At 48.7% G+C, this 25,101-nt stretch overlaps 2 protein-coding genes and 1 long non-coding RNA gene across 5 annotated transcripts in view; all 3 read right to left on the bottom strand.

Annotated features, from left to right (window-relative positions):
• Positions 1-1,954: 1,954 nt before the first annotated feature.
• LOC128398369 (zinc finger protein 154-like) lies at positions 1,955-18,578 on the bottom strand. The gene is made up of 4 exons (XM_053359375.1): positions 18,117-18,578; positions 8,811-8,931; positions 6,101-6,214; positions 1,955-3,793 (listed from the first exon to the last, which is right to left on the bottom strand). Exons 1-4 carry the CDS (start codon positions 18,576-18,578, stop codon positions 2,457-2,459), a joined length of 2,034 nt encoding a protein of 677 aa, XP_053215350.1. The 3' UTR covers positions 1,955-2,456.
• Positions 18,579-21,013: 2,435 nt separating this feature from the next.
• Positions 21,014-22,021, bottom strand: LOC128424313 (uncharacterized). Its single transcript, XR_008332979.1, has 2 exons — positions 21,949-22,021; positions 21,014-21,478 (listed from the first exon to the last, which is right to left on the bottom strand). It is a non-coding gene; the product is annotated as an uncharacterized LOC128424313 (long non-coding RNA).
• A 1,101-nt stretch (positions 22,022-23,122) lies between these two features.
• DHX30 (DExH-box helicase 30) overlaps positions 23,123-25,101 on the bottom strand; it is a 29,585-nt gene continuing 27,606 nt past the window's right edge. For all 3 annotated transcript variants that reach the window (XM_053410277.1, XM_053410276.1, XM_053410275.1), the window contains 3 exons: positions 24,704-24,811; positions 24,452-24,587; positions 23,123-23,460 (listed from right to left, as the gene is read on the bottom strand). In XM_053410277.1, coding sequence (XP_053266252.1) covers positions 23,225-23,460; positions 24,452-24,587; positions 24,704-24,811 — 480 coding nt within the window. In that variant the 3' untranslated portion in view covers positions 23,123-23,224. The remainder of the gene's footprint in view (positions 23,461-24,451; positions 24,588-24,703; positions 24,812-25,101) is intronic.

Consider the following 25,101-nt stretch of genomic DNA (forward strand, 5'->3'; position numbering starts at 1 on the left):
AACATGCACAGGATTTCACTGCAAACGCTTTTGATTTGCAAAAAGGTCACCCCACAGCAAGTATTGTAGACAGCTTTGTGCAAACTTGGGTTTAATTTATGTCCAGCAATCTTGCCAATTCCAACCCAATAATTCTTTGGATAACACAGACCACAGCCAGCTCAGATATTTGATCGCAACTCCACAGCAAAGCAGCTGCGGGATGCGTTTTATATAATCACAGATTAAAAATCCAGGAACGTCCCTCTTCGACAAGCATGCAAATGATCAACTCCCAAATGGAACTTTAAAAGCTAATCAACTACAGTGTCTTTTTTAAAAGGAGAGGGGGTTTTTTTAGCTATCAAACAACCTATTTAACTACTGTACTGGAATTTTAAGAACGTTAGGAGAGCCTACGATGTTGAAAACCAGATATTTCCCAACCCTAATCACTGCCGAACCACTGCATTTCAAAGGACCTGTGTTCTCCTCCCATCAATTTTCAGTCCTGATCTGTGGCAATGTTTTGGTCTTAAAATGAAAAAGGAGAGCGAGGCTGTCCAGTGTCGACTGGCAATGCACCAGAGACACGTCTCCCTTTCATTGGTTGTCTCCTTCTTTCATGCAGCCTTTTTGCTACTTCATTCTGTTTGCTACCTATTCACTTGTATAGCATTCCTGTGGTGGCTCTTATCAATCATTTCCTGTCCCCCTGCAAGGGAGCAGCGGTTTAGTTACTGGTTTTCTGTTTTGCAGCCAGAGCGATTCTTTGTTAATGCTTTCAATGTTATTTGTTTAAAATAGCGAAGTAAAACATACATTAATAAGCAACTGCTGCGCCTGAAAAGAGGAAAGCAGTAATTTAAGCCCATACTCATCCTACCTCACAAAGCAGGGTTAGAGAATGGTGCTGAGAACACCAAGGTCACAGGTTCAATCCCCAAAATGGGACAGCTGCATATTCCTGCATTGCAGGGGGCTGGACTAGATGATCCTCAGGGTCCCTTCAACTCTAAAATTCTATAATTCAGGCAGCCTTGTAAATAAGCCTACATGAGCTAGTAGCCTGATTACCACTTGGGTGAGTAGCTCAGATGGATGTAGAGTCCTTCAGCAACCTGCCACATTTCTGTGCTGTCCCTCATTCACCAGCCTGGCTGCACATTAAGTCGTAACCCCATGCACTCACCTAGAGGCAACTCTCACAGGCGAGGGCTTAAATACAACACTGAATTGAGGACTTGCTTCTGAGGAAACATTATTTAGGCAGTTGCCCATGGCATTGCCAAATTTCTCAAGGAGAATACACTGCTATGCTAAAGTGTTGGGCGGGTTCACCCGCCTTAATTCCACATCCTGCTGATTCAGCAGTGTTAAAGGGCTCTGCCATGGAAGCAACCTTTATCACTGGGGTGCCAACTTGAATAATATATGGGGGGCATGTAACCCGCCCCACATAACCAATCACATGATGCAGCACACACACACCATTTGAATGCCAATATTCATCAACTTTCTGGGGGCCAGGGCCCTGCAAATATTGTATTGGGGGAGGCAAAGGGACCTTGGTCCCTCGGAGTTGGGTCCTCTGCTCCTCTGCCTGTCCTTGCAGCTGGCAGTGAGTGACATACTGCTTCTGAATGATGGGGAAGGGTCATAGCTCAGCGACAGTGTGTCTCAGGGTCATTTTCTGACTGAGAATGCACCCTGCTTGAAACCCGGGTGCACTGCTGGCAGACAATATTGAGTCAGATGGTCTGACTCTGTATAAGACAGCTTCCTTTACTCCTACTGAGCTCCCAACCTTAGCTATAAAATCTACCCAATAAGCTTCTGGGAGATCCATCTTAAAGCACCATTTTGCCTAGTGACCGTAGCCACATCCTACAGGAGTGAATTCTTGTTCCTACTGCCAGCTCCTTGGACAAATCCAACTCTGACAGGTTCAGCAGGAGAGTTTTACTTCGCTCTCTCTCTCTCTCTCTCTCTCTCTCTCTCTCTCTCTCTCTCTGTCCTGGGCACTTTCCCATGTAGGACAGCTACCCAGAAGCCTTTGCAACAAGGACTCAAGGAATGCTGCATACTGTCCCACTAGATCCAGAGCTACAAAGAGTTCAAAGTTATTGCAGTTCCTTTGAATCCACGGGATAAGGAATCGAAGCAATCCCTTCGCTGAGGACAACTGATACAGGCTTGCAAGTTACACAGAAATCTTCCATGGACTAGACACTCAAAATAAGGGGGTGAGGGTGGAAGATAAGAAATATAACTGCTTTTGTTGCAGCACCTATTTCAGCTCAAGCTAGAAACATACTTTGCCCCCTTGTTCTCCACCTCCCCCAACCTCAACATATGGGCCAGAGGAAGATTTCTGTGTAGCTTCCACACGCTAGTTGCTCCAAAGAAAGCCTTTGCTCACAAAGGCACCCTTAAAATGCACCACCAGGTTTCCTTCCAGCGCAAACAGGTTTCCCTCATGTGTGGCTCCTGCGGTGCATGGTGAGGTATTTTGCCTGGGTGAACTTCCTGCCACAATCGGAGCATGCAAAGGCCCTCTTCCCAGTTGCCGGGCCAGGCTGGGGCGCAGAGGGAGGCTTCTTGCTTGCGCCCGTCCCTCTGCCGACGGACTTAAACTCCGGCAGGGTCTTTGGGGGCTGAACGGGAAGAGGAGGGCCTTCCCCAGGGCTGGCTCCGCTCGGAAGGAGTCCAAATTTTGCCAGCTTCTCCTCATGCGTCCTCAGGTGGGTCTGCATGATCTCCTCGTCCCGGAAGCGCTTCTCGCACCTGGGGCACGGGTAGGGCTTCTCCTTCACCTCGCGGGCCCTCTTGAGGGCTAGCGCCTTGGCGTCGCCCGCCTGAAGGAGGTGCTGCTCCCCGCGGTGGACCCTCTGGTGGCTCTTAAGGTGCTGCAGCTGGCTGCAGGTCTTGCCGCACAGCAGGCAGCGGTAGGGGCGCTCCCCGGTGTGCATCCGGTTGTGGATGGTCAGGGTGGCCTGGTTGCGGAAGGTCTTCCCGCACTCCGCGCAGGCGTAGGGCCGCTCCCCGGTGTGCACCCGGAGGTGGCTAATGAGCGGCTGCTTCTGCGAGTAGCGCTTCCCGCACGTGGTGCACGAGAAGGGCTTCTCGCCCGTGTGGACGCGCTGGTGGCTCTCCACATGGTGCTTCTGGCTGAAGCGCTTCCCGCACTGCTGGCAGGAGAAGGGCCGCTCCCCGATGTGCACTTTCATGTGGGCCACCAGGATCTGCTTGAGCCGGAAGCTGCGCCCACACTCGGGGCAGGAGAAGGGCTGCTCGCTCGAGTGGGTCCCGTGGTGCTTGCGCAAGTCCTGCTTCTTGTTGAAGCTCTTTCCGCACTGGGCGCAGGTGTGGGGCTTCCTGGGGCCCAGGGTGGCCCCAAGCTGGCGCAGGAGCTGGAGCTTGGCCGTCAGGCACTTCCGCGCCTTGGGGCTGGCGTCACCGGCTGTGGGGTCCTCCTTCTTGCGCAGGTGGGTCTTGATGTGTCGTTTCAGGTCCCCCCGCGAGGGGAAGCCCTTGGGGCACAGGTGGCACTTGAAGGGCCGCTCCCCAGTGTGCGTCCGGATGTGAATGACCATCGCCACGTTGCTCAGGAAGCTCTTGCCACACTCGGGGCACTCGGGGGGCTTCGTCTTCAGCGTCGACTTCGGGGGACCCTCGTCCTCGTCCTGTGTGCTCGCCGCCCGGGTCACCGGTTTCTCCATTCTGGAAGGGTGGACCATCTTCTTCCTCTTGCGCCGCCGGACAGGGACTGCCCCTCTGCCTTCGTCCTCGTCTTCCATCCTGATCCCATCTCCTGCAGGGAAGAAAGGGAAAGGGAGAGTCTCACCATCACTGACTCGGGGAGAAACCCTACGTTCAGTCCCTGAGAAGAACTTCATTTGATCTTAGGGGTCCTCGCAGCCGGATCACATTCACCCGGTGCTATACCAGCTGCACTGGCTCCTGGTGGAGTACAGGATCAGGTTCAAGGTGCTGGTTTTAACCTTTAAAGCCTTATACAGCCTAGGACCCTCGTACCTACGGGACCGCCTCTCCTGGTATGTCCCACGGAGGCCCTTATGGTCTTCAAACAAAAACATCTTGGAGGTCCCAGGCCACAGAGAGGTTAGGCTGGCCTCAACCAGAGCCAGGGCCTTTTCAGTACTGGCCCCGACTTGGTGGAACGCTCTGTTACAGGAGACCAGGGCCCTGCGGGACTTGACATCTTTCCGCAGGGCCTGCAAGACAGAGCTGTTCCACCAGGCCTTTGGCCAAGGCACAGTCTGACCCCCTCCTTTGATAATCCTCACAGAACTCGAGCCCAATGGTTGACATTAATTTGATTTTGAATTGATTTTAGAATGAATGGATTTTGGACTGCTGTGTTACTTTTATTGTTGTTAGCCTCTCTGAGCCCGGCTTCGGCTGGGGAGGGCGGGATATAAATAAATTATTATTATTATTATTATTATTATTATTATTATTATTACCACCGCATTATGAAGAAAGCTTTAATAAAATCATGTTTTTTAAAAAGAACCGGCTACTGGAACAGAAACGCCCTGGTGGCTTTCTGCACTGGAAGCGATATCTCTGAAAAAAAAAACTAAATATGAGAAATAATTGGGCAACATATAGAGAGCTGCTAACTGAAGTAGAACATCAGGTGAAATTGAAAGATTTTGAAGAGATAAAGGATTAACTGACTGGCTACATTTTCACCATCTAAATGATATCTTTAAGATAGATAAAAAGAAAGGTTTCAGCTATGAGACCTCAAGATTTGAAAAAGGCTTCTTAGAAAATATAAAATTACTTTCGAAAATGTATAGCTTACTTTTGGAATGGCATACAAAGGATGGACAGGTTAAATCTGTAATGATACACTGGGTGAGGGATTTGGGGCATAATATTCAGCTTTCAGATTGTGAAAGGTTATGGAAAACTGATTTGAAATTTTCGGCATGTTGTGGTGGCGCCCGCCCTGTGGAGATAAGTGACTATACAACCTTTAGAAGACATCTGAAGGCAGCCCTGTGTATGTTTTTATTTACGCTGGAAGCCTCCCAGATGGGCAGGGTCCAAATAAGTATATTATTATCATTATCGCTAGGATGACTAGACTTGTGCCTCCTCTCCCTGGGGCAGGAGCCATTCTGGCCTCCTTGCCTCTGGTCAGCTTGGCAGGCCCCATTTTTCCTCTGTGAGGAAAAAAAATTAAAAATCCTCCCTCAGTACCACAGCCTTTGTGGTTTCTCTCTGGCCTTCAGGTTATCTGTATCTCCCTCAGGGAATTAAGGAGTGAGGAAACTGGTGAGGAATCTAAGGGGATCCGGGATCCTTCCTGTGGAGAAGTTTCTCCTCAGAATTGGCAGGGATGTGGGCAAAATGGGAGACATAGGAGCGGTCCTCTAGCTGAGGCCTTTTCCCGCCTTTTTTCCTTCAGGGGAGCGTTTCCATGGTAACAGCCTCCAGAAGGCGCAGCCAAATAAATGCAGAATGCCTAATTCCCTCAGGAGATTTTTTCCCCCCATGAGAATTTGAAGTTACTTCATTTCATAAAAATTTAGATACGCTGGATCGTAAGGGGGGGAAAGCCCCAAAGCTTTTTAGGCAAAAAGAAGGGTGGTAGTTGGAGGCATTTGGACACGAGTTTCGGTTCGAAATAATCTGAAAAAGACGGAATCGCCTCAAGAGTCTGGGAGGAGTTTGGGGGGTCTGCCTCCAGGATGGATCGGGATGAGTCTACAGCACGAAACTACGGCATAACTTCGAGGTAAAAACACTGATCTTTGTACTTATGGTTATGTCCGTCTCCCAAGTTTCCCTCAGGGTAACAAACATGGCCGCCTCATGGCAACTGGCAGCCCTGCGAAGTAGGCCAGGAGGAGAGACGGGGACCGGCTCCATTCCAGCGCTAGGGAGCTGGAGGAGGGGATTTGAACCCAGGTCCCCATCCTGGTTCACATCCTGAGATGCTGCCGGTCAGAGTTTGCGTTATCTGTGAGGCCAGAGCCATATAGGCCTGACCGCAACACCAGTAAGGACCAGTTATGGGGGGGACACAAGGAAAGGCCTCTTTGCAAGGACCCCCAAGCCCCCCCAAAAAACCCCAACTCACCCAGCCAGGGGCTCTGGGGTCTCTTCCATTTGGGGGTCTCGCGGGGCTCCTCCATGCAAGGCTCCTCTTCGCGCTCGATTTTGCAGATGATCTCGGGTTTGGCAGACGGGTGCCCTGTCGTGGGAGCAGAGGACAGCATCTTTATTTCCCCTTCATTCCTTGCAAGGATATAGCATTCTTTTCTCCAGGTGGTGCATGTGGCAGTGATCTATTGGGGGGTGGGAGGTCAATCAGGATCACGCGATTGACCAGGGACGCCCCACGATCGAACGGGAGATCGCGATCGACCTGTTGGACTTGACTGCAATACGTTAACCACTGAGCTAGATTTCAAATCACTGCCGGTTTTTTTATAGTGGGAGTGGATCGCACTCTCTTGGGAGTTGGACATGCCTGGCGTATTGTACCGGTTTCTAAAGTGGTTCGACATGACGACAACTATTTCTAGCTCTTCTTAATGACATCATGATAAATTGCCGTGAGATGCATGCAGAAAGAAAGTCATAAAATAAATAAATAGCAATACCTGTTCTGCATTTGTAAGAACTCTTTATATTTTAGTGTAGGGACACCCTGGAACTCCCTGCCTCTTGACATCAGGCAGGCACCTTCACTGCACTCTTTTCGGCACCTCTGGGTCCGCTTAGCACACTTTGGGAGCACACTGCATTACAGAGATGATTTGTGGCTGGGTGATGGCACTGCCCTTCCCTTCCTCCCGCACCCTCTACAAAGGTGCTCCAAAGAGTTGGGGGAACCCCCAGAACAGATTTAGGGGGCATGTAACAGTATTGACGCGGGTGGCGCTGTGGGTAAAACCTCAGCGCCTAGGACTTGCTGATCGCATGGTCGACGGTTCAAATCCCCGCGGCGGGGTGCGCTCCCGTTGTTCGGTCCCAGCGCCTGCCAACCTAGCAGTTCGAAAGCACCTCCAGGTGCAAGTAGATAAATTGGGACCGCTTACCAGCGGGAAGGTAAATGGCGTTCTGTGTGCTGCGCTGGCTTGCCAGATGCAGCTTGTCACGCTGGCCACGTGACCCGGAAGTGTCTGCGGACAGCGCTGGCTCCCGGCCTCTAGAGTGAGATGAGCGCACAACCCTAGAGTCTGGCAAGACTGGTCCGTAAGGGCAGGGGTACCTTTACTTTTAACAGTATTGACAGAATGCCTGGTTTCCATCATTATTTTAATTGCGTAATGTCTTTTATTCTGTTTTACGTACTTTGTTCTGTAATGGCTTTGGCCACACAAATAAATAATATTCGTATTCGTGAGTAATATATCAGTCATGTGGGGTGTAATCCACTGGGAGCAGTCAAATACAACATTCCTTGTTTTGCTAGAGTGGACATGCAAGGGGATGTTTGGTCCAGCCAGTTGAAACTTCTTGTTCCTCCTGGCCTGGAGCATCCTTCCTTGCATGTGACTAGTGGGTGGGCGTGATCTTTCCAGACCTGATAAAAGGACAAGGCATGCTGCCACTTTCTCTCTTTTCCATCTTCCTTTCGTCCTGCGAACTTCCTGGAATGAACTGCTGGCTGCCAGCCAAGCAGTCCCTCAGGTCATCTTCCTTATGGGATAAACCTGTTAGTATAAGTTTGTAACTTTAAGCCTTAAGTCTGCCTTCAGGGATCACACTGTGCTCTGCCTGACCATGAGTAAACTTTCTTTTTATCGCTTATGAATAAGAATGTGGTGCCTTTATTCTTTTAGGAGGGACTCAAGGGGTCTTACCAGGAAAATACTGGAACACAATGAGGACAAGCCAGATTGAATTGTGCATTGTCTTAAGATGCACATGCGTTTGCAACTAGTTTTCTGCTGTGTAAAGGGGAATGCACTCTGCTAAGTAAAGAAACTTGCTAACGCAAGTTAGGAAGGATATTAACAAATAATATATCCTCTCCTGTCACCCTGAACATTCCCACAAATCATACTAGCAACCTAAGGTTATAAATAAGAGCATCCCTCTAGCATTCCTTTATAGGTACCAGGTTGCTTATCAGTTCTTGTATACCATACCAGGACTCCTACAGAAGGCTATCCAGCAGCTTCCTCCTGGATGGACTGTCAAGTGAAGGAACCAGCTGTATCCACAGCATCTGGGGACATGTTCAGGGGAAACCTGACTGTCCCCTGGACTAGGACCTGGGTTCAAATCCCCGCTCAGCCAAGAAGTTCACAGGGTGACCTCGGACCAGTCACTGCCTCTCAGCCTAACCTTCCTCTCAGCATTGTTGTGGGAATTAAAGGAGGAGGGGGAGAACCACGTAGGCCACCTTGAGCAACTTGGGAGGGGAAAAGCGGGATATAAATGCAATGAAATAAAATGGCAAATGGGGAGGGTTTCTGCTGTTGCAATCTGGTCCTGCATGCAGGCTTCCCACTCAGGCATCTGGCTCGGCCACCATGAGAATCTGATAGCAGACAAGATGTGCTCTCTTTGGCCTCATCTGGCAGCCAGGCTCTCCTGATGCTCTTATGCAGGCACCAAATTGGCGAAATGCTGGTCTAAAGTCGAACAAAAAGTTTCGGACTGGTGCTTGGTCTACAATTTGCAGATTGCAAAATCTTACACCAGCCCCCACGTCAGTTCAACAAAGAGATCCTGTCCCCACAGCAAACCCTGCAAAGCCAGAATCATTTATCTGCTGTCTCCAGTCTCTGAGGAACATCAAAGGACACCTGTCAGGGAATGAGAGAGATCCTTACCCAGCGAGGTGACCGCTTCATAGTTGTCCACCATCACAGCCCGGTAGAGGTCCTTCTGCCATTCTGCTAGCTCTGCCCACTCCGCCGAGGAGAAATAGACGGCCACGTCCTCAAACATCACCTGCGGCAATGAGAAAGGGAACCTGGGATGGAGTTCTGGCTGCTAGTGGGTGTGATGACGACAGCCCTCACAGGCCTCATCCTGCCTCGCAGGGGACTGGGTTGAATGACTCTTGGGGTCCCTTCCAAGTCTGCAATTCTGTGATTCTAGCTCTTATGCACTGAGGGCTCTCTCTGTGTTTGCTAGGGCCAGTCAAGAGAGGAGGATGGAAGATGGATGGGCTAGAAAGAAGGAAAGGCATCCATAGACAAAACAGAGCCACAGAGTATGGCCGGAGGTCCACATTTTGACTTTGGAGGTTGGACGAGATGAGCCTTGGGATCCCTTCCAACTCTACACATCTGTGAGCTGCTCCTATTAGACAGCAGACCGTCCTTTGAAGCCTTACACCTTCTTTCCCCAGAAAGCACTTGCAATTCAAACCTGTATCTGAATTGCCAGCACTTGCAATTCAAACCTGTAACTGGTTAAGAGATCAGAACCATGAACTCCACCCTAGAACAAAACATGGCTTGCAGTTAGTCTAATCATCCAACTCTGCAGGACACCAAATCCTTAAAAACCAGTTTCTTGGTTGTCAGGAAGTCCTGATGGTTTCCATTGTGTTTCATTTGCTTATTTATTTATATACTGCCCTTCATCTGAAGATGACAGGGCAGTTCACAACACTAAAATACAAAATAAGAACAGAAAAAGCATAACAAAAGCAAAAACAAAAACAAACAAGGACTCCCCTTCCTAATTTGTTGTCAAATTAAATATCCAATTGCTATTCCATTTTTTTAAAAAACCCTTTCAAATAGCAGAACTAGAGGATGGAGACATTGGCAATGCTTCATGACGTGCCACGGATGATATTGGAAGCAGAACCCCAGTGAAGTATTTCTATCCTCCCACAGCTCCAGCAAAGGGTCCACGAAACCCTCTTCCACATTTCCAACACTGATCTGATCAACAGTATACCTTCCAAATTTAAAGGCATTAGGTGCCACCAAGAGAGAAACTGCTTTACTTCAAGTCAGCAGAGGCAGAATATTATCTACCAAGGAAAGGATGGAGCTCTCTCCATAATCTCTCCTCCAATCTCATGCTCGCACAAAACCGTCTGTAATTAAAGTCCTCCATTTTCTCCAGCGGACATATTACGGTCGACTTTTAAAAGCGGAGTTTGATGCTACTTTAACCATTCAGGAAGGGCTTCCAGATTTATAGGCTCTCCCCGGGGGTATCATGCTGCTGCAATTGTTGAATATCCAGCAAACACTTCGACTGCAACCATTTATAAAAGGGGGGAGCTCTCCTACTGCCCCCTCCACCGCATATATGATCACATATTCTCAATAAGCTGTGCTTTTCGCCAGATGGCATAATTACCTAGTTCCCCATTCCAATTTAATTGCTCAGGGTGGCTTAGACGATTGTCAGGAGGTTGCAGGACTTTGTTTTAATCTATATCTGTCCCAGATTTTTATAGCTGGATGGAGGATGGAGTGTCATTGTCCCAGACTGCCTTTATTATTAGTCCAAGGCATTATTAGAAAAGACATAAACAAATTTCTTTCCAGTAGCACCTTAAAGACCAACTAAGTTAGTTCTTGGTATGAGCTTTCGTGTGCATGCACACTTCTTCAGATACACTTGAAACAGAAGTTGCCAGATCCCTCTATATAGTGAGAGGGTGGGGAGGGGTATTACTCAGAAGGGTGGTGGGAATGGGTGATAGGCAGATAGCTGTGATGAGCCTGTTGACGACTCTTAACGACTGCAATAGGTCTTACAGGAAAAAGCAAGGGGTGAGGTGAGAAGGTGAAAAATAGCTTTGTCATTTATAATGAGATAAGAATCCAATGTCTTTGTTCAGACCAGGTCTCTCCATGGTTTTAAGTTTGGTAATGAGTTGCAATTCAGCAGCTTCTCTTTCCAGTCTATTTCTGAAATTCCTTTGTAGTAAAACAGCTACTTTGAGATCTTGTATAGAATGTCCTGGGAGATTGAAGTGTTCTCCTACTGGTTTCTCTGTCTTGTGATTCTTGATGTCCGATTTATGTCCGTTTATTCTTTGGCGTAAGGTTTGGCCTGTTTGTCCAATATAGAGAGCTGAAGGACACTGTTGGCATTTGATGGCATATACAATGTTAGACGATGAGCAATTAAATAGTCCCGAGATGGTATGTGTGATGTTGTTGGGGCCAGTAATGGTGTTGTCCGGGTGTATGTGGCAGCAAAGTTGGCATCTGGGTTTATTGCAGGCTCTGGTGCCAGTGTCCGTGTTACGTCTGGTTGTAGTATTATTGTGGGTTAGGAGTTGTTTAAGATTGGGTGGCTGTCTGTAGGCAATGAAAGGTCTTCCTCCCAGAGCTTGAGAAAGAGAACTATCATTGTCCAGGAGAGGTTGTAGATCTCTGATGATGCGTTGTACTGTTTTAACTTGGGAGCTGTATGTGATGACTAGAGGTGTTCTGTTATTTTCTTTTTTGGGTCTGTCTTGCAGCAAGTTCTCTCTGGGTATCTGTCTGGCTCTGTTGATCTGTTGTCTAACTTCATCTGCTGGGTATTTTAGTTCTAAAAAGGTTTGCTGTAGATCTCTTAGGTGAGAGTCTCTGTCTGTAGAATTGGAACAGATACGGCTGTAACGTAGTGCCTGGCTATATACAATGGACTGTTTGGTATGTTTGGGATGATAGCTAGAGGCATGTAGATATGTTTGTCGGTCAGTTGGTTTACGGTATAAGGTGGTGTCTATGCGTCCATCCTGTATTTTTATAGTAGTGTCCAAAAAATGTATTTCTTGCATAGATTGATTCATTGTTAGGTTGATTGTGGGGTGAAAATCATTGAATTTCTGGTGGAAGGTGTCTAGGGTCTGTTGACCATGTGTCCAGATGATAAAAATATCGTCAATGTATCGCAGGTACAAGAGAGGTTTGAGTGGGTAGGAGTTTAGGAAACGTTGTTCTAAATCTGCCATGAAGATGTTGGCATACTGTGGGGCCATGCGGGTGCCCATTGCTGTGCCGCTGATCTGAAGGAACAGGTCATCACCGAATTTGAAGTTGTTGTGGGTAAGGACAAATTGGCAGAGTTTGGTGGCAAAGTCCGCTGTGGTTTTATCTGAAATGGTGTTCCTTATAGCTTGTAACTAGAAAAGACATAACGGCAATGCAAAATTTCTCTGTTCAAGCTGCAGTCAATAATAATAATAATAATAATAATAAACCACCTGTGTGCTATCTGGGTATCAAAAGGCAGTATATAACTGTTTCCATATGCAAACTGATTCTATTTGCATGATCAATAACGGCAATGCACTCGGGTGCTCAGATCTCCCAACCCACCAGTATTGTTCTAGAAGCACCAGTTGCTATCTGCTTCCATATAAAGGTAAAGGGACCCCTGACCATTAGGTCCAGTTGTGACCGACTCTCGGGTTGCGCGCTCATCTCGCTCTATAGGTCGAGGGAGCCGGCGTTTGTCTGCAGACAGCTTCCGGGTCATGGGGACAGCATGACTAAGCCGCTTCTGGCGAAACAGAGCAGCAAACGGAAATGTCGTTTACCTTCCCGCCGGAGCGGGACCTATTTATCTACTTGCACTTTGACGTGCTCTCGAACTGCTAGGTTGGCAGGAGCAGGGACTGAACAACAGGAGCTCACCCCGTTGCGGGGATTCGAACCGCCAACCTTCTGATCGGCAAGTCCTAGGCTCTGTGGTTTAACCCACTGTTTCCATATGCAAACTCATTCTATTTGCATGACCAATAATGGCAATGCACTAGGGTGCTCAGATCTCCCAACCCACCAGTATTGTTCTAGAAGCACCAGTTGCTGTCTGCTCCCATACAGTCCTCACCTACTGAACACTGATCCAGTCTGGTGTAGTAGTTAAGAGTGTGTAGGACTGGGACCTGGGTTCAAAACCCCATTTAGCCATGAAGCTCACTAGGTGACCTTGGGCCTGTCACTCACACACAACCTAACCTATCTCTCAGGGTTGTTGTGGGGATATGTTGTAAAGCATGGGACTCAAGGTTGTGGGTTTGAGCCCCAGGTTGAGCAAAAGATTCTTGCGTTCAAGGGGGGTAGGACTAGATGACCACCGTGGTCCCTTAGAATCATAGAATCATAGAGTTGGAAGAGACCACAAGGGCCATCGAGTCCAACCCCCTGCCAAGCAGGAAACACCATCAGAGCACTCCTGACATATGGTTGTCAAGCCTCTGCTTAAAGACCTCCAAAGAAGGAGACTCCACCACACTCCTTGGCAGCAAATTCCACTGTCGAACAGCTCTTACTGTCAGGAAGTTCTTCCTAATGTTCAGGTGGAATCTTAACCAGCTCCTGCCAGTCCCTTCCAAGTCTGCTCTTCTAGGATTCTATAGGGAGCGGGAAGAACCATGTAAACCACCTTGAGCTCCTTGGAGGAAAAGGTGAGATATAAATGCAAAGGCTGGCGTAACACATTTCAGACCATGAGGATGCGGAATGGTGCCTCACGCAAGTGGAAGAAAGGGGTGTATTTTTTTAAGGATTCCCATGGGGTGGGGGGACAAAACCTGCACATCCCTGCAGCAACCATCACACCAGAGACAACATTCTTGCCCCGGTGTCCTACTTTCCTATCTGCAAGGTGGTTTATTTTTTTAAATATATCTTTTTTTAAAAAATAAATTTATTACATTTTATTTAACATAATTATTACAAAATACAAGCAAAATACTGCAAATACATACATATATTTTTCAGATAAGCACACATATATAAAAAAGAACAAAAAAGAAAAAAGGAAGAAAAGAAAAAATAAGAAGAAAAATTGGAAGAAGAAGAAAAATTGGAAGAATTTCTTCCAAATTTATTCTACAAGTATCTCAATAATAAAATTTCATTGATCAACTTCCATCGCTTACACTTTAAGCAAATTTGTATCTGTTATTCCGTATTTTTCCCATACAGTCTCATACATATATTCTAATCAAACAAAGTGGAAAAGAAAATTTTATGGACAAAATAAATATTTTTTTTTAATGTGGAAGGGAACATAAAAAATCCCCTCTCGGAATAGTTAAACTATGGAAGCCACTCTGCTTGCTCACTTCCACAGGCATCTCTTCTTATATTCTTGAAATACTAGAACTCAACAAGGCCATCCAAGGAAGCTTCAGGACAGAAAAGGAAGGAGGGCTTCTCTATGCACCTGGGGTCAGGTAGCAATGCCAGTTGCGGAAAACCACAGGAGGAGAGACTGCTCTTGTGCTCGGGTCCTACTGGGGCTTCTGTTTGGCCGCTGCGAGAACATGATGCTGGACTAGAGATGTGTGACTGGCCTCATCCAGCAGAAGAAAAAGAAGAGGAGTTCGGATTTGATATCCTGCTTTATCACTACCCTAAGGAGTCTCAAAGTGGCTAACAATCTCCTTTCCCTTCCTCTCCCACAACAAACACTCCGTGAGGTGAGTGGGGCTGAGAAACTTCAAAGAAGTGTGACTAGCCCAAGGTCACTCAGCAGCTGCATGTGGAGGAGCGGAGACGCAAACCCGGTTCACCAGATTACGAAACTATGGCTCTTAACCACTACACCACACTGGCTCTCCTTATGTTGAATTCTGGTGCTGGAGGACACTCTTGAGAGTCCCATGGGCTGCAAGAAGTTCAAACCTCTCCATTCTGAAGGAAATCAGCCCTGAGTGCTCACTGGAAGGACAGATCCTGAAGCTGAGGCTCCAAGACTTTGGCCACCTCATGAGAAGACTCCCTGGAAAAGACCCTGATGTTGGGAAAGATGGAGGGCACAAGGAGAAGGGGACGACGGAGGACGAGATGGTTGGATAGTGTTCTCGAAGCGACCAGCATGAGTTTGACCAAACTGCGGGAGGCAGAGGAAGACAGAAGTGCCTGGCGTGCTCTGGTCAAGGGGGTCGGACACAACTAAACAACAACATGTTCTCCTGTAAAGGAGACCCTCCCTGCCTGAGACCCCGGAGAGCTGCTGCCAGTCAGGGAACACTTGTGTTAGATGGTTCTATAGTCTGGTGAGATACAGCTTCCTGCGTTGCTTAACAGCTTGCTGCCTTCCTCCAATCAGCTGCTTCCATTTCAGGGGCAGAGGATCTACTCAAAACAACAATAGCACTGGTGTTCGGGGAAGATGGAGAAGTGAGCTTCTATCCCACAGCTTGAGGGGCCAGCGCTCATCTAGAACGAAGTTGCGTGGCATCGGGGGCAGGTGCTGAATGGCATCTTTCTCATCAGGGACACGGCACTGAAGCTCAACCCGTCTCAGGGCAGCATGCAATCTGAACTGCAGGTTGTGGGTCTGCTTGGGCAAAGTCTTAGATGCGCTTTCTTACATTGGTCTGAGCAGCAGTTGTGTAGGATAGGAAGGTGCCTCGAAGAAGAATAAGTAGGGCTTCCTGCTTCAGGATCACCCACTGAAGTTTGTGTTTGTTTTTATTTTATTTTTTAATGTATTTTTATTTAAAAATTTCTTGATTTACAAAGGTATGTGCAATGTCTCTCTCTCGTATTTCCCCCCCCCCCATGTAACACATGTAACATTTTGTTTGTTTGTTTACAAATTGGTATCATTAGTTGAGACATTAGGAAGAATAGGAGGGAAGAGGTGGAGGGGGGAAGATGAGGGGGGGTGGGGTCGGGTGGTGATGTTTCTATTTTACTTAATATATGTGTGGGGTTTTGTGTCAGCGTTGCTTGTGCAGGTTCTCTGCTGTTCACTTGTGTTCCTTTGGTGGTGAGAGAGGTTGGGGTTGGCCTAGGGTGTGGTTATTCATTTGTGGTTGGCTGTGGTGGTCTTTGTTTCCATGTGTGAGTGGGGTGGGTGGGTGTTTTGGGTGAGGGTCGCCATATTGATTTGTATGGTGTGTTTGTTTTTATAAACGTTTTTATTACATTTTTTGAAAGAACAGTTAACAAGCGTAACAAAACATAACGTGAAGGTCGGAAATGGTCCCAGTTGAGTTCCAGGGGAGCATTTAGGTACATAGCATAGTAGACTGTAACATTTTCAACTCTTGTAAGTCTCTCCAAAGATGTCATAGAATCATTGAATTGTAGAGTTCGAAGGGACCCCCAAAGGTCATCTAGTCCAACCCCCTGCAAATCAGAAATCACAGCTAAAGAATCCACAACAGGTGGCAACCTAACCTATGTTTCAAAACCTTCAGTGAAGTCCGTTCCACTGTTGAACAGCTCTCGTTTTCAGAAAGTTATTCCTGATATATTAGTTGGAATCTCTTTTCTTATAACTGGAAGGCATTTATTGGAGTCCTACCCTCCAAAGCAGGAGAAAACAAGCTTGTTCCCTCTCCCATGGGACAGCCCTTCAGATATTTAACAATCCCTACCATATCTTCTCTCATTCTTCTCTTCTCCAGGCTAAACATACCCAATTCCCTCAATCGTTCCTCATAAGGCTTGGTTTCAATCATCTTTGAGATGCTTTATCATCTTAATAACATAGTGATATGATAATAATATTCTTATTTCTTACCTTCTGTTCTCCAGTACCTCTAATGTGACCCACATTAATATTTTTGTTCAGGCCTAACTCTGTTCTCACTTCTTCATTACCCCTGTTTCCTTACTGGCATTTAAAATGGCTACATTGCTCAAGCAGAGGTAAACCCTCCGTCAAAGAATACTCTCTTGGGAGCCAAAGGGAAGGAACATGGTGATCTACCACCTGGAAAGCCAGTGGTCCTCAGCCAGACTAACTCAACATCAGATCTGCTCTTGATATATGGAGAATTATTATGTATGTATATCATCTCTGTTCCAAACCATCCTGTAGCAGTGAGTTCCACGGGGCAAATGTGCAAGATGCACGAAATAAGCTTGCCACTCCCCATTTTACACCATCCTGTCTGTTACATCTTTCTCCCCATCTCAGCACACAAATAAATAATATTTTGGCCAACTTTCTGCTTCTACCTTTAAACACGCCTGCTGAAAACTTTTTTATTCCTCCAGGCCCACGCAGGCAATTAAGAATACGTATTATCATATTAGTTAACTGATGCCTGATTTTCACTTTTATACGGTTTCTTCGCACGTACTACTGTGAACCACTTTGATTTGATTTTAATGAAATAGCAGCATGCAAATATTTTAATAAATAAACAAACCTACTGCCCTCCAGATGCTTTGGACTACAACTCCCATCAGCCCCCAGCCAGCACAGGCCTGCCCCCATCAGCTACACCAGGGGTCAGCAAACTTCTTCAGCAGGGGGCCTGTCCACTGTGCCTCAGACCTTGTGGGGGGCCAGAATATTTGGGGGGGGGTATGAACGAATGCCTATGCCCCACAAATAACCCAGAGATGCGTTTTAAATAAAAGCACACCTTCTACTCATGTGAAAACACCAGGCAGGCCCCACAAATAACCCAGAGGTGCATTTTAAATAAAAGGGCACATTCTACTCATGTAAAAACACGCTGATTCCCGGACCATCTGCGGGGCGAATTTAGAAGGCGATTGGGCCGGATCCGGCCCCCCGGGCCTTAATTTGCCTACCCATGAGCTACACCATCATGTGGGCAGGGGCTGATGGGATTTGTAGTCCAAAACATCTGGCGAAGGAAAGCACCAGGCTAATAGAAAGCTAGACCAACCCATTCCAGGAGCCAGACATGTCTTTGGGGGCGGGCTGGCTTGCCTCCATCCTATTCCAGCCCTGATTTAAACCGCAGCTGGTCCCAAAAAATACCCTCCTCGCTGCCCTCCTGAATAGTCTCACTGAAAATGCGGGATCCCAAAGATCCCTCGCCTCCCTCTGGACCCACCTTCGCGGAGCAGGTGTGTGGACGGGGGGGGGGGGAATAGCCATTCCCAGTTCATCAGAAAGACGACTCCCCATTTAAAGCCTCTCTTTATTGCTATTTAGATTCAGTGGGTTGTTATCTCGCTAAGCTTTAGGGTTGGGGGCGCAGAGGGACCCTTTCCTGCCTCCCAAGCCCACTGGGGAAGAGTGTGGGGCCACTCTGCACGTGCTCAGAGGCGCCCTTGCTGCAGCGCCAGGGCTCTGATCCGTTCCAAGCGGGTGGAGTTTGAGACTCTGCTCTCTCCCCGCAGAAAGGGGAGAGTAAAGGCGAGCGCCGCCCCCTCCCCGCGAAAGACATCTCCTGCTGTGGCTGCTGCTGCTGCTGCAAGGCCTGGCATCTGCCCCCTTACCTGTGCATGAGCCCCCGAGGCCATGGCGGGGCGCAGGACAAAGGCAGAATGCAGATTGCAGCAGCAGGAGGCGCCCCGGACGCCTCCGCCGCTGCTGCTTCTTGCTAGGCGGATTAAAGGCGCCCCGGACGCCTGTCCAGACCAGAGCAGGCGATGCGGGATGCTGCAATCTCCAGGAGGAGGAGGAGGAGGAGGAGGAAGAGCAGCTCTCGGCCTTCCAGCCTCGCCTCCCGTAGCATCCTGGGAAATGGAGTCCGGCCTGGGGAGCGGGCCCTGGGAAAAGGCAACGCTGAGGAAGCGTGGTCTCTGTTTTTTGGGAGGGGGTTTGTCAGAGGCTCTCAGCCCCTTTCCTCTCTCATTGCAGCTGCTGTGAAAGGACTTGGGACACAGGAGTCTAGGAAGCTGCTTAACACTAAGCCTGGCTCCACCAAGGTCCCCCAAGCTCACTACTGCCTGCACCATAGCTGTCAACTTTCAGATTTGAAAATAAGGGATCAGCAGCCTCACCTGTCCTGGGGACAGTCTACGGGATAGCAGTGGGAAACGGCACTGGAATAAGGGAATTTCCCGCAAAAAAAGGGAAGGTTGACAGCTATGGCCTGCACAGGCAGGCAGCAGCAGTGGCTCTCCAGGGTTTCAGGCAGGAAGCCTCTCCCAGATCTACCTGGGATTAAAACCTGGGACTTTCTGGGGGTCAAGCAGATGCTCTGCCACCAAGCTGGGGCCCTGTGCCAGGAATCTAGGAAGCGGCCTTATTTAAAAAATTTTACATTTATTGCATTTATATGCCACCCTTTCCTCCAGGGAGCTCAAGGCAGCATGTATATGGTTTTCCCTCCTCATTTAATCAGGTAGCTTAGTCTGAGAAGAAACGACTGGCAGTGAGCTTCAGGCCCGAGTGCACATTTGATCCCTGGTCTCCCAGGTCCTAGTCCGACACTCTAGCCACTGCACAACATTGCCTCTTATACCAAGTCAGACCACTGGCCCATCAAGCTCAGTATTGACTACACTGGCTGGCAGTGGCTGTCCAGGATTTCAGGCAGAGGGGTCTCCTAGGCCTAGGTGATGCCACCAGGTCTTGAACCAGGAACGTTATGCATGCTCCTTAGGTTGCATGTTTTCTTGAAGGCACTACTCCCAGTTTACGGCTGCTGTGAATGGGCAGTGTTTATCTCAAGGTTTCCACTGAGTTGGTGTGTGTGTCACACCTTTTACAACAGCCTTCCAGATATCTGAGACTCTGACCCATCAGCCCCAGCTAGCATGGATTTGGGGTTCCACAGGATTCAATTTGCTCCCCCATACTGAGTTAACTTCTGCACAAAAGCTCTGAGTTTGGGAGCATGTTGTCATCAGCATGCAGATGATGTGCAACTCTGCTTCTCCAGCACAGCTCCAGCAGGTGTGGCGCTGGATCGGTGCCTGGCCTCTGTAATTGACTGGATGAGGGCCAGTAAACTGAACCTCAAGCCGGATAAGGCTGAGACGCTCTTCCTGAGAAGGTACTTAGCCCAGATGAGCGGAATACATCTTGTTCTGGATGATGGGATTACTCTCCGCTGGAAGGAGGAGCAAGTGAGCAGGCCAGGCTGGGGGTATTCTTGGGTCCAACATTGTCATTGCAGCACAAGTTGCACCACAGAACTCAAGAAGTGCCAGCTGGATCAGGCCAGTCGTCTGTCTAGTGCAGTATCCTATTCTTACAGTGGCCAACCAGATGCCCATTTTGGAAAACCAGCAATCAGGATTTGAGCACAAGAACAACTCTGCCCTCCTCCTGCAGTTTATAGCAACTGGTATTATGTACTGCCCAACTTTGGAAAGAAAAAATAATTCCACCTTTAAGAGTGGGCACAGAAGACATGCTAACTTGGTAACTAGTGCAATTTCCTGCATTAGGGATGTAGCAAAAATAACCAACAAGATGACAGATTTGCAGAAAGATAGCCATTGTGCCCCATGAATCAGATCTGGCTGCCTCACCCTCTGCCATTCCGATTTGGAATGGCGTTTATAAAAAGGTGTGTCTGGCACCCACTTTTGCTGCAGCAAACTTGCTGGCAACGATGGGTCCTTCTTGTAAGGGTCTAAGACAGGCATGAAGACCCTGTGGCCTTGCAGATCTTTGCTGGATTCCAAACTCCCAGAATCTCTGGCTACTGGCCAGGCTGGCTGGAGCTGATGGGAGTTGGAGTCTGACAACATCTGGAGGGCAAAGAGGCTCCCTAGCTGAGCAGTAAAAAGGCAACCACCAACCACCATTCCATATAGCTCAGTTGGTTAGAGCATGGTGCTGAGAACACCAAGGTTGCAGGTTCAATCCCCGTCTGGGATGGCTGCATATTCCTGCATTGCAGAGGGTTGGACTAGATGATCCTCAGAGTCCCTTCCAACTTGTAAGATTCTGTGATTTTTACTTTGCATTGAGCAATCAATTTGAGGGTGGGGCAGAGACAGTCTGGGAGAAGACCCTAGGCCCAGGGGGAGATCTGTTTCTGAACTGGGCCAAGACCAGTTTTCCTGACCCGCTGTGTTCACAAGTGGGCGTTGCAGCGGCTCAAAGTGTGTTCCTTGTCCAAGGGCAGCCAAAGGCAAAGCTGGCATCACGGACATGGAATCACAGAATTGTAGATTTGGAAGGGTCTCCAAGGGCCATCTAGTCCAACCCTCTGCAATGCAGGAACCACAGCTAAAGGGTCCCCAGCCTGGGGACCGCGACACCACATAAAATCATGCCCCACACTTCCATCTTGGAAGACAGAATGGAAGCTGAAAGTTGGGGAAACTGAAAGCACTGTTGCTTAGTTGACAAGGGGTTTCTACCTAAAAGGAAAAGTGGGGGACGCACACATTCATTCACCCTGCCAGTCAACAAAAAGAGTCAAGGCAGTGGCTGTTTCTATCCCTCTTTTTATTTTCTTTAGACGAGGTTGTAAAAAGGTCCAGTACCATGTTTAACAGCCACCAAACTTCCCCAACATCCGTCACAGACCAGCTCAGAGCCATTTCTTCCCCGCTTTTGGGGTCTCCTCCTCCCCTCCCATAGAAAGGGGACCCAACACATCCACCTCTCCTCTCCTCTAAGAAAAAGCAACACATTCCCACTGGTCAAGAGGCAAGAGCGTGCGTCATGGAGATGTCAAGGTGGTCCAAGGTGGGGTGGAAGACAGGTACAGAGCCCAGGACACAATCTAGCTCAAACTTGCTGGAAGCTCCCTTTTCCAAACTGGGTGTGGCTGCTTCTGCTGTGCTCAAAGCTGGGCATCCCTCTCGCAGCCTGGGTCTTTGAAGACTATAGTACACTTGGTGTGGTGGGGTACCAGCTTTAGGATGCTCCCTTCCAAGAGAGAAATGTTCACCTGGGCAGATGAAGGTGATGGACTATATGGAATTGGCAGAAATGACCGGCAGAATCCGAGACCAGGGAGAAGAGTCGGTGGAAGAAGATTGGAAGAAATTTAAAGACTATTTACAGAAATATTGCAAAATTAATGAATGTTAGAATGATGTTGGATTAAAAGTTATGTGGTTTTTAGCTATAATGCTATAAGGAGTATGAAAAAATGGACTATTAATAAGCAAAAATCTAATGTTACATTATTTTAAGATTAAAGATTAGGATAAGCAAAGAGGGGAAGGATTTGCTGAACTGACAAATTAAACTGGAATACAAAAAGGGAGGTTAGAGGAGGTCCGGAAATTAAGTAAATGAAAGAATGTAATGGAAAGATGGAACTGTTTTTTTTATTTGTATTTTTCTTTTTCTTTCTTCATTTTGTAAAACTTTAATAAATATTTTATTTAAAAAAAAAGAGAGAGAAATGTTCACCTGTCCCTGAACGTTGTCCCTCAAGGAACCCAGGAGCAAGTTGAGCAACTGATCCATCAAGCTGGCAAGGAGCAGTAAACAGAAACAGGGAGAAGCTATCTCTTCTCCACCCCCCCCCCCAGCAGTTTGCCTTGCTCCTTCAGGCCACCCCTGCCAGTGATACTGGGCAGGCCTATCAACCCGACTGATTTTGAGAGCGCCCTTAGGCTAGCCTTCCTAGGCCACACTTGTCCTCTGCTTGGCATACATTTAAAACATAAGGGGTGTGGACTCATAAGGGGTGTGAGCCCAAGAGCTGCAAGCAGATCAGGGAATTGGGAGCTCATGCCATGTGACTGTGGTTGCTGCTGACCGCTGAAGAGGTCAGGAAAGGAGAAGAGCTCCTATTGACAGACTGATCCCAGCCACCCCACAGCTGGAGAGACAACAGCTCCCCATTTTCAGTAGGCCAATGTTGCCAGAGCTTGAGGCTTCCCTTGGTGTACCATGGGTGGGCGGGCAGTGGCTTCAAGACCCCGCTATAGGGTAGCCCAGTATCAACTCCCAGGAACGAAGCAGCCCCTGACACCTAAGCAAAGCCACATTCCACCAGCAGCTCCAGGAAGGAGAGGACAAGAGGCAACAAGACCGCCCCCCCCCAAGTCAGCCAGCAGAAAGTGGGGTTAGCTCTGCACCGAAACCGGTTCACCTAGAGCAAAAGGGATTTTCCATTTCATTTCAAAAAGTGCATGACAAAAGTTTCCCAAGTGCGACACGCCATCGCCCCATCCTGGAGCGACCGCTCATCCTCTGGCCGGCAAGGGGAACAGGACGGGGTGTTTGTGTCCCCCTGTTCTAAGTGCAACATCAACTCCTGCACACTTGAGGAGTGTCTATGTGAGCTCGCTTTCTCGCGCCTTCAAAACCTGGAGACGCATGAAGATGCTCTGTTCCTCCATGCAAGAAATCCATCCTTCTATGTGGGACTGCCCCCACTACGGGGGCAAAACACACAAGACCAGGAAGAGTGAGGGGCCGCCATCTGCCGCACTGTCCTTCGGGGCCTCGGGACTTGCAGACTGGCATCTTCGCTGGCAGGCAAGCAGCTGGTGCGCTTTCTCGCCAACCGCCGCGGGCTGCCAGAGGCTGCAGCGGACGAGCAGGCGCTAGGAATCCTCCAGGACGGAGAGAGATGTCACAAGGGATAAATAGAACTTTATTTAAATAAACATTTGTCAACATCTTTTTACAAATTACAAGTCCCCGTGTCCAGATCCTTGGGCCGCTGCCGGGAGATCTAAGCTCCAAAGCTGCCGGGAGGCCCTTTGAGAAGGTCCACTAGGATGTCCAGGAGCTGGCTGTGCTGGTGGTGCAGGTCCCCGGGGATGGCGGCCATCTCGTAGCAAAGGCACACCTCCACCATCCTGGAGAGGGCCACGCGGAAGTCACGCAGGAGCCGGATAGTGTAGGAGTCGCCCTCCAGCACCAGGAGGTCGCTGTCAACGAGGGAGACGGTCGCTCGCCAGCCGTCATCTGGGGCAGGGAAGAAGGGAGAGGAGCTTAGAGGGGAGTCCAAGGGAGACTCCTGGGCCAGCAGTGGCTGCAGGAGAGAGAGTCTGCTTGAACCATCAGTGCACCAGTTCTCCCATCTCCCTTGCACCACCATCCTGCCTGGGAGTCCCAGGCAAGGAGGAGCTGCTGTTTAAGTACTTATCCTTGCACTCTCATCACAATTATCTTCTTCATTTATTACTTGTACTCCACCCATCTGACTGAGTTGCCCCAGCCACTCTGGGTAGCTTCCAACAGATTATAAAAGAACACACACGATAGACCAGACATTAAAAGTTTCCTGATACAGGGATGCCTTCAGATAAAATAAATAGCCAGATGCGCAACCTCCACGTCCAGAGACTGCACCTCTGCAAGACTGGGGAGGAATAACAGGAATAAAGGTTGTTGTCTTAAGTTTGCTTGTGAACTTTTAAATAGCATCAGATTAGCTGGTATCAGGAGAGAGAAGGTTGCCTTCGATGGGATGCCTGCCTTGTTCTACATATGGTAATGCTGGAAGGAATTAAATATCACCTTTACCTACCAAACGATTCGTGATCCCTAAACTGCCTCCCAAAATGGGGCGCCCTGTGTGTTTTGTTGTACAAATCCCAGCAGCCCCTGCCACCATAATCACATAGTCTCTGAAGATCCTACCAGGACACTGGAGAAGAGGAAGTTAGACCTTCATAACGTAGAAACAGCAATCTGCCATATACTGAGTCAGACCAATGACCCAGCCAGCTCAATATTGTCTATGCTGGCTGGCAACAACAGCTCGCCAGGGTTTCAGGCAGGAGACATTTCCATCTTTACCTGCAGATGTTGCCAGGGAATGAACCTGGGTCCTTCTGCATGCAAGGCAGACTCTCTCCCGCTGAGCTACAGCCCTTTGCTTAAACCAACTGCTGTTGATCCCTGAAGCAGCAGCAAAAGCGGAAACTGGAGGTTGTGAGAACGCGGAACTCACCCCGCACGTGGATGTCCGTATCCGTCATGAGCAGCACAGCCAGGGGGTGAACCTGTGAGGAGTCGCGCACAAACACCCCGCCGTTGGACTTGACCGCCATGAAGTACGTCAGCCAGCGGCTGTAGAGCTTGGAGGTCTCCCTGTGGTAAAGAGGAAGGGGCCGTCTCACACCTGGCCTGCTGCCACTGCCCTCCCTCCATCCCTCCCCACCAGGTCATAAGCACCCGCCGGCCTGGGCGGCACCCGGCCCACTTGCCTGTTGATCGTCGACTTGTGCAGGAGGACGGTCCCAGCCTTGGTCCGGTACGTGTAGCTGTTGGGCTTGAACTTGCCCTGCCTGGTCACTTTGCCTTGCCTGACCTGGGAAGAGGAGTGGGCAAAAAAAGAGGGACGGATTAGCAAGACAAGCTTGGCTAAGAGTCAATTGCTGGGTTGGCAAAAGGAATGATTTGACACTGCTGCTTATTACGTATTGCTCATTATGTTTTATGTACATAGCAGTGTTCAAAGCCCTGAACGACTCAGGCCCCAAATACCCGAAAGACCACTTGCTTCCCTATGGATGCTCTTGGGTGCTGAGATCGACAGAGGAGGCCCTGTTGGTAGTTCCAGTTCCTCTGTCTCAGTGGCTCGAAGGGGTGGCGGCCCCA

This window comes from Podarcis raffonei, chromosome 12 (assembly GCF_027172205.1).
Source record: "Podarcis raffonei isolate rPodRaf1 chromosome 12, rPodRaf1.pri, whole genome shotgun sequence".
In the NCBI taxonomy this organism is placed as follows: domain Eukaryota; kingdom Metazoa; phylum Chordata; class Lepidosauria; order Squamata; family Lacertidae; genus Podarcis; species Podarcis raffonei.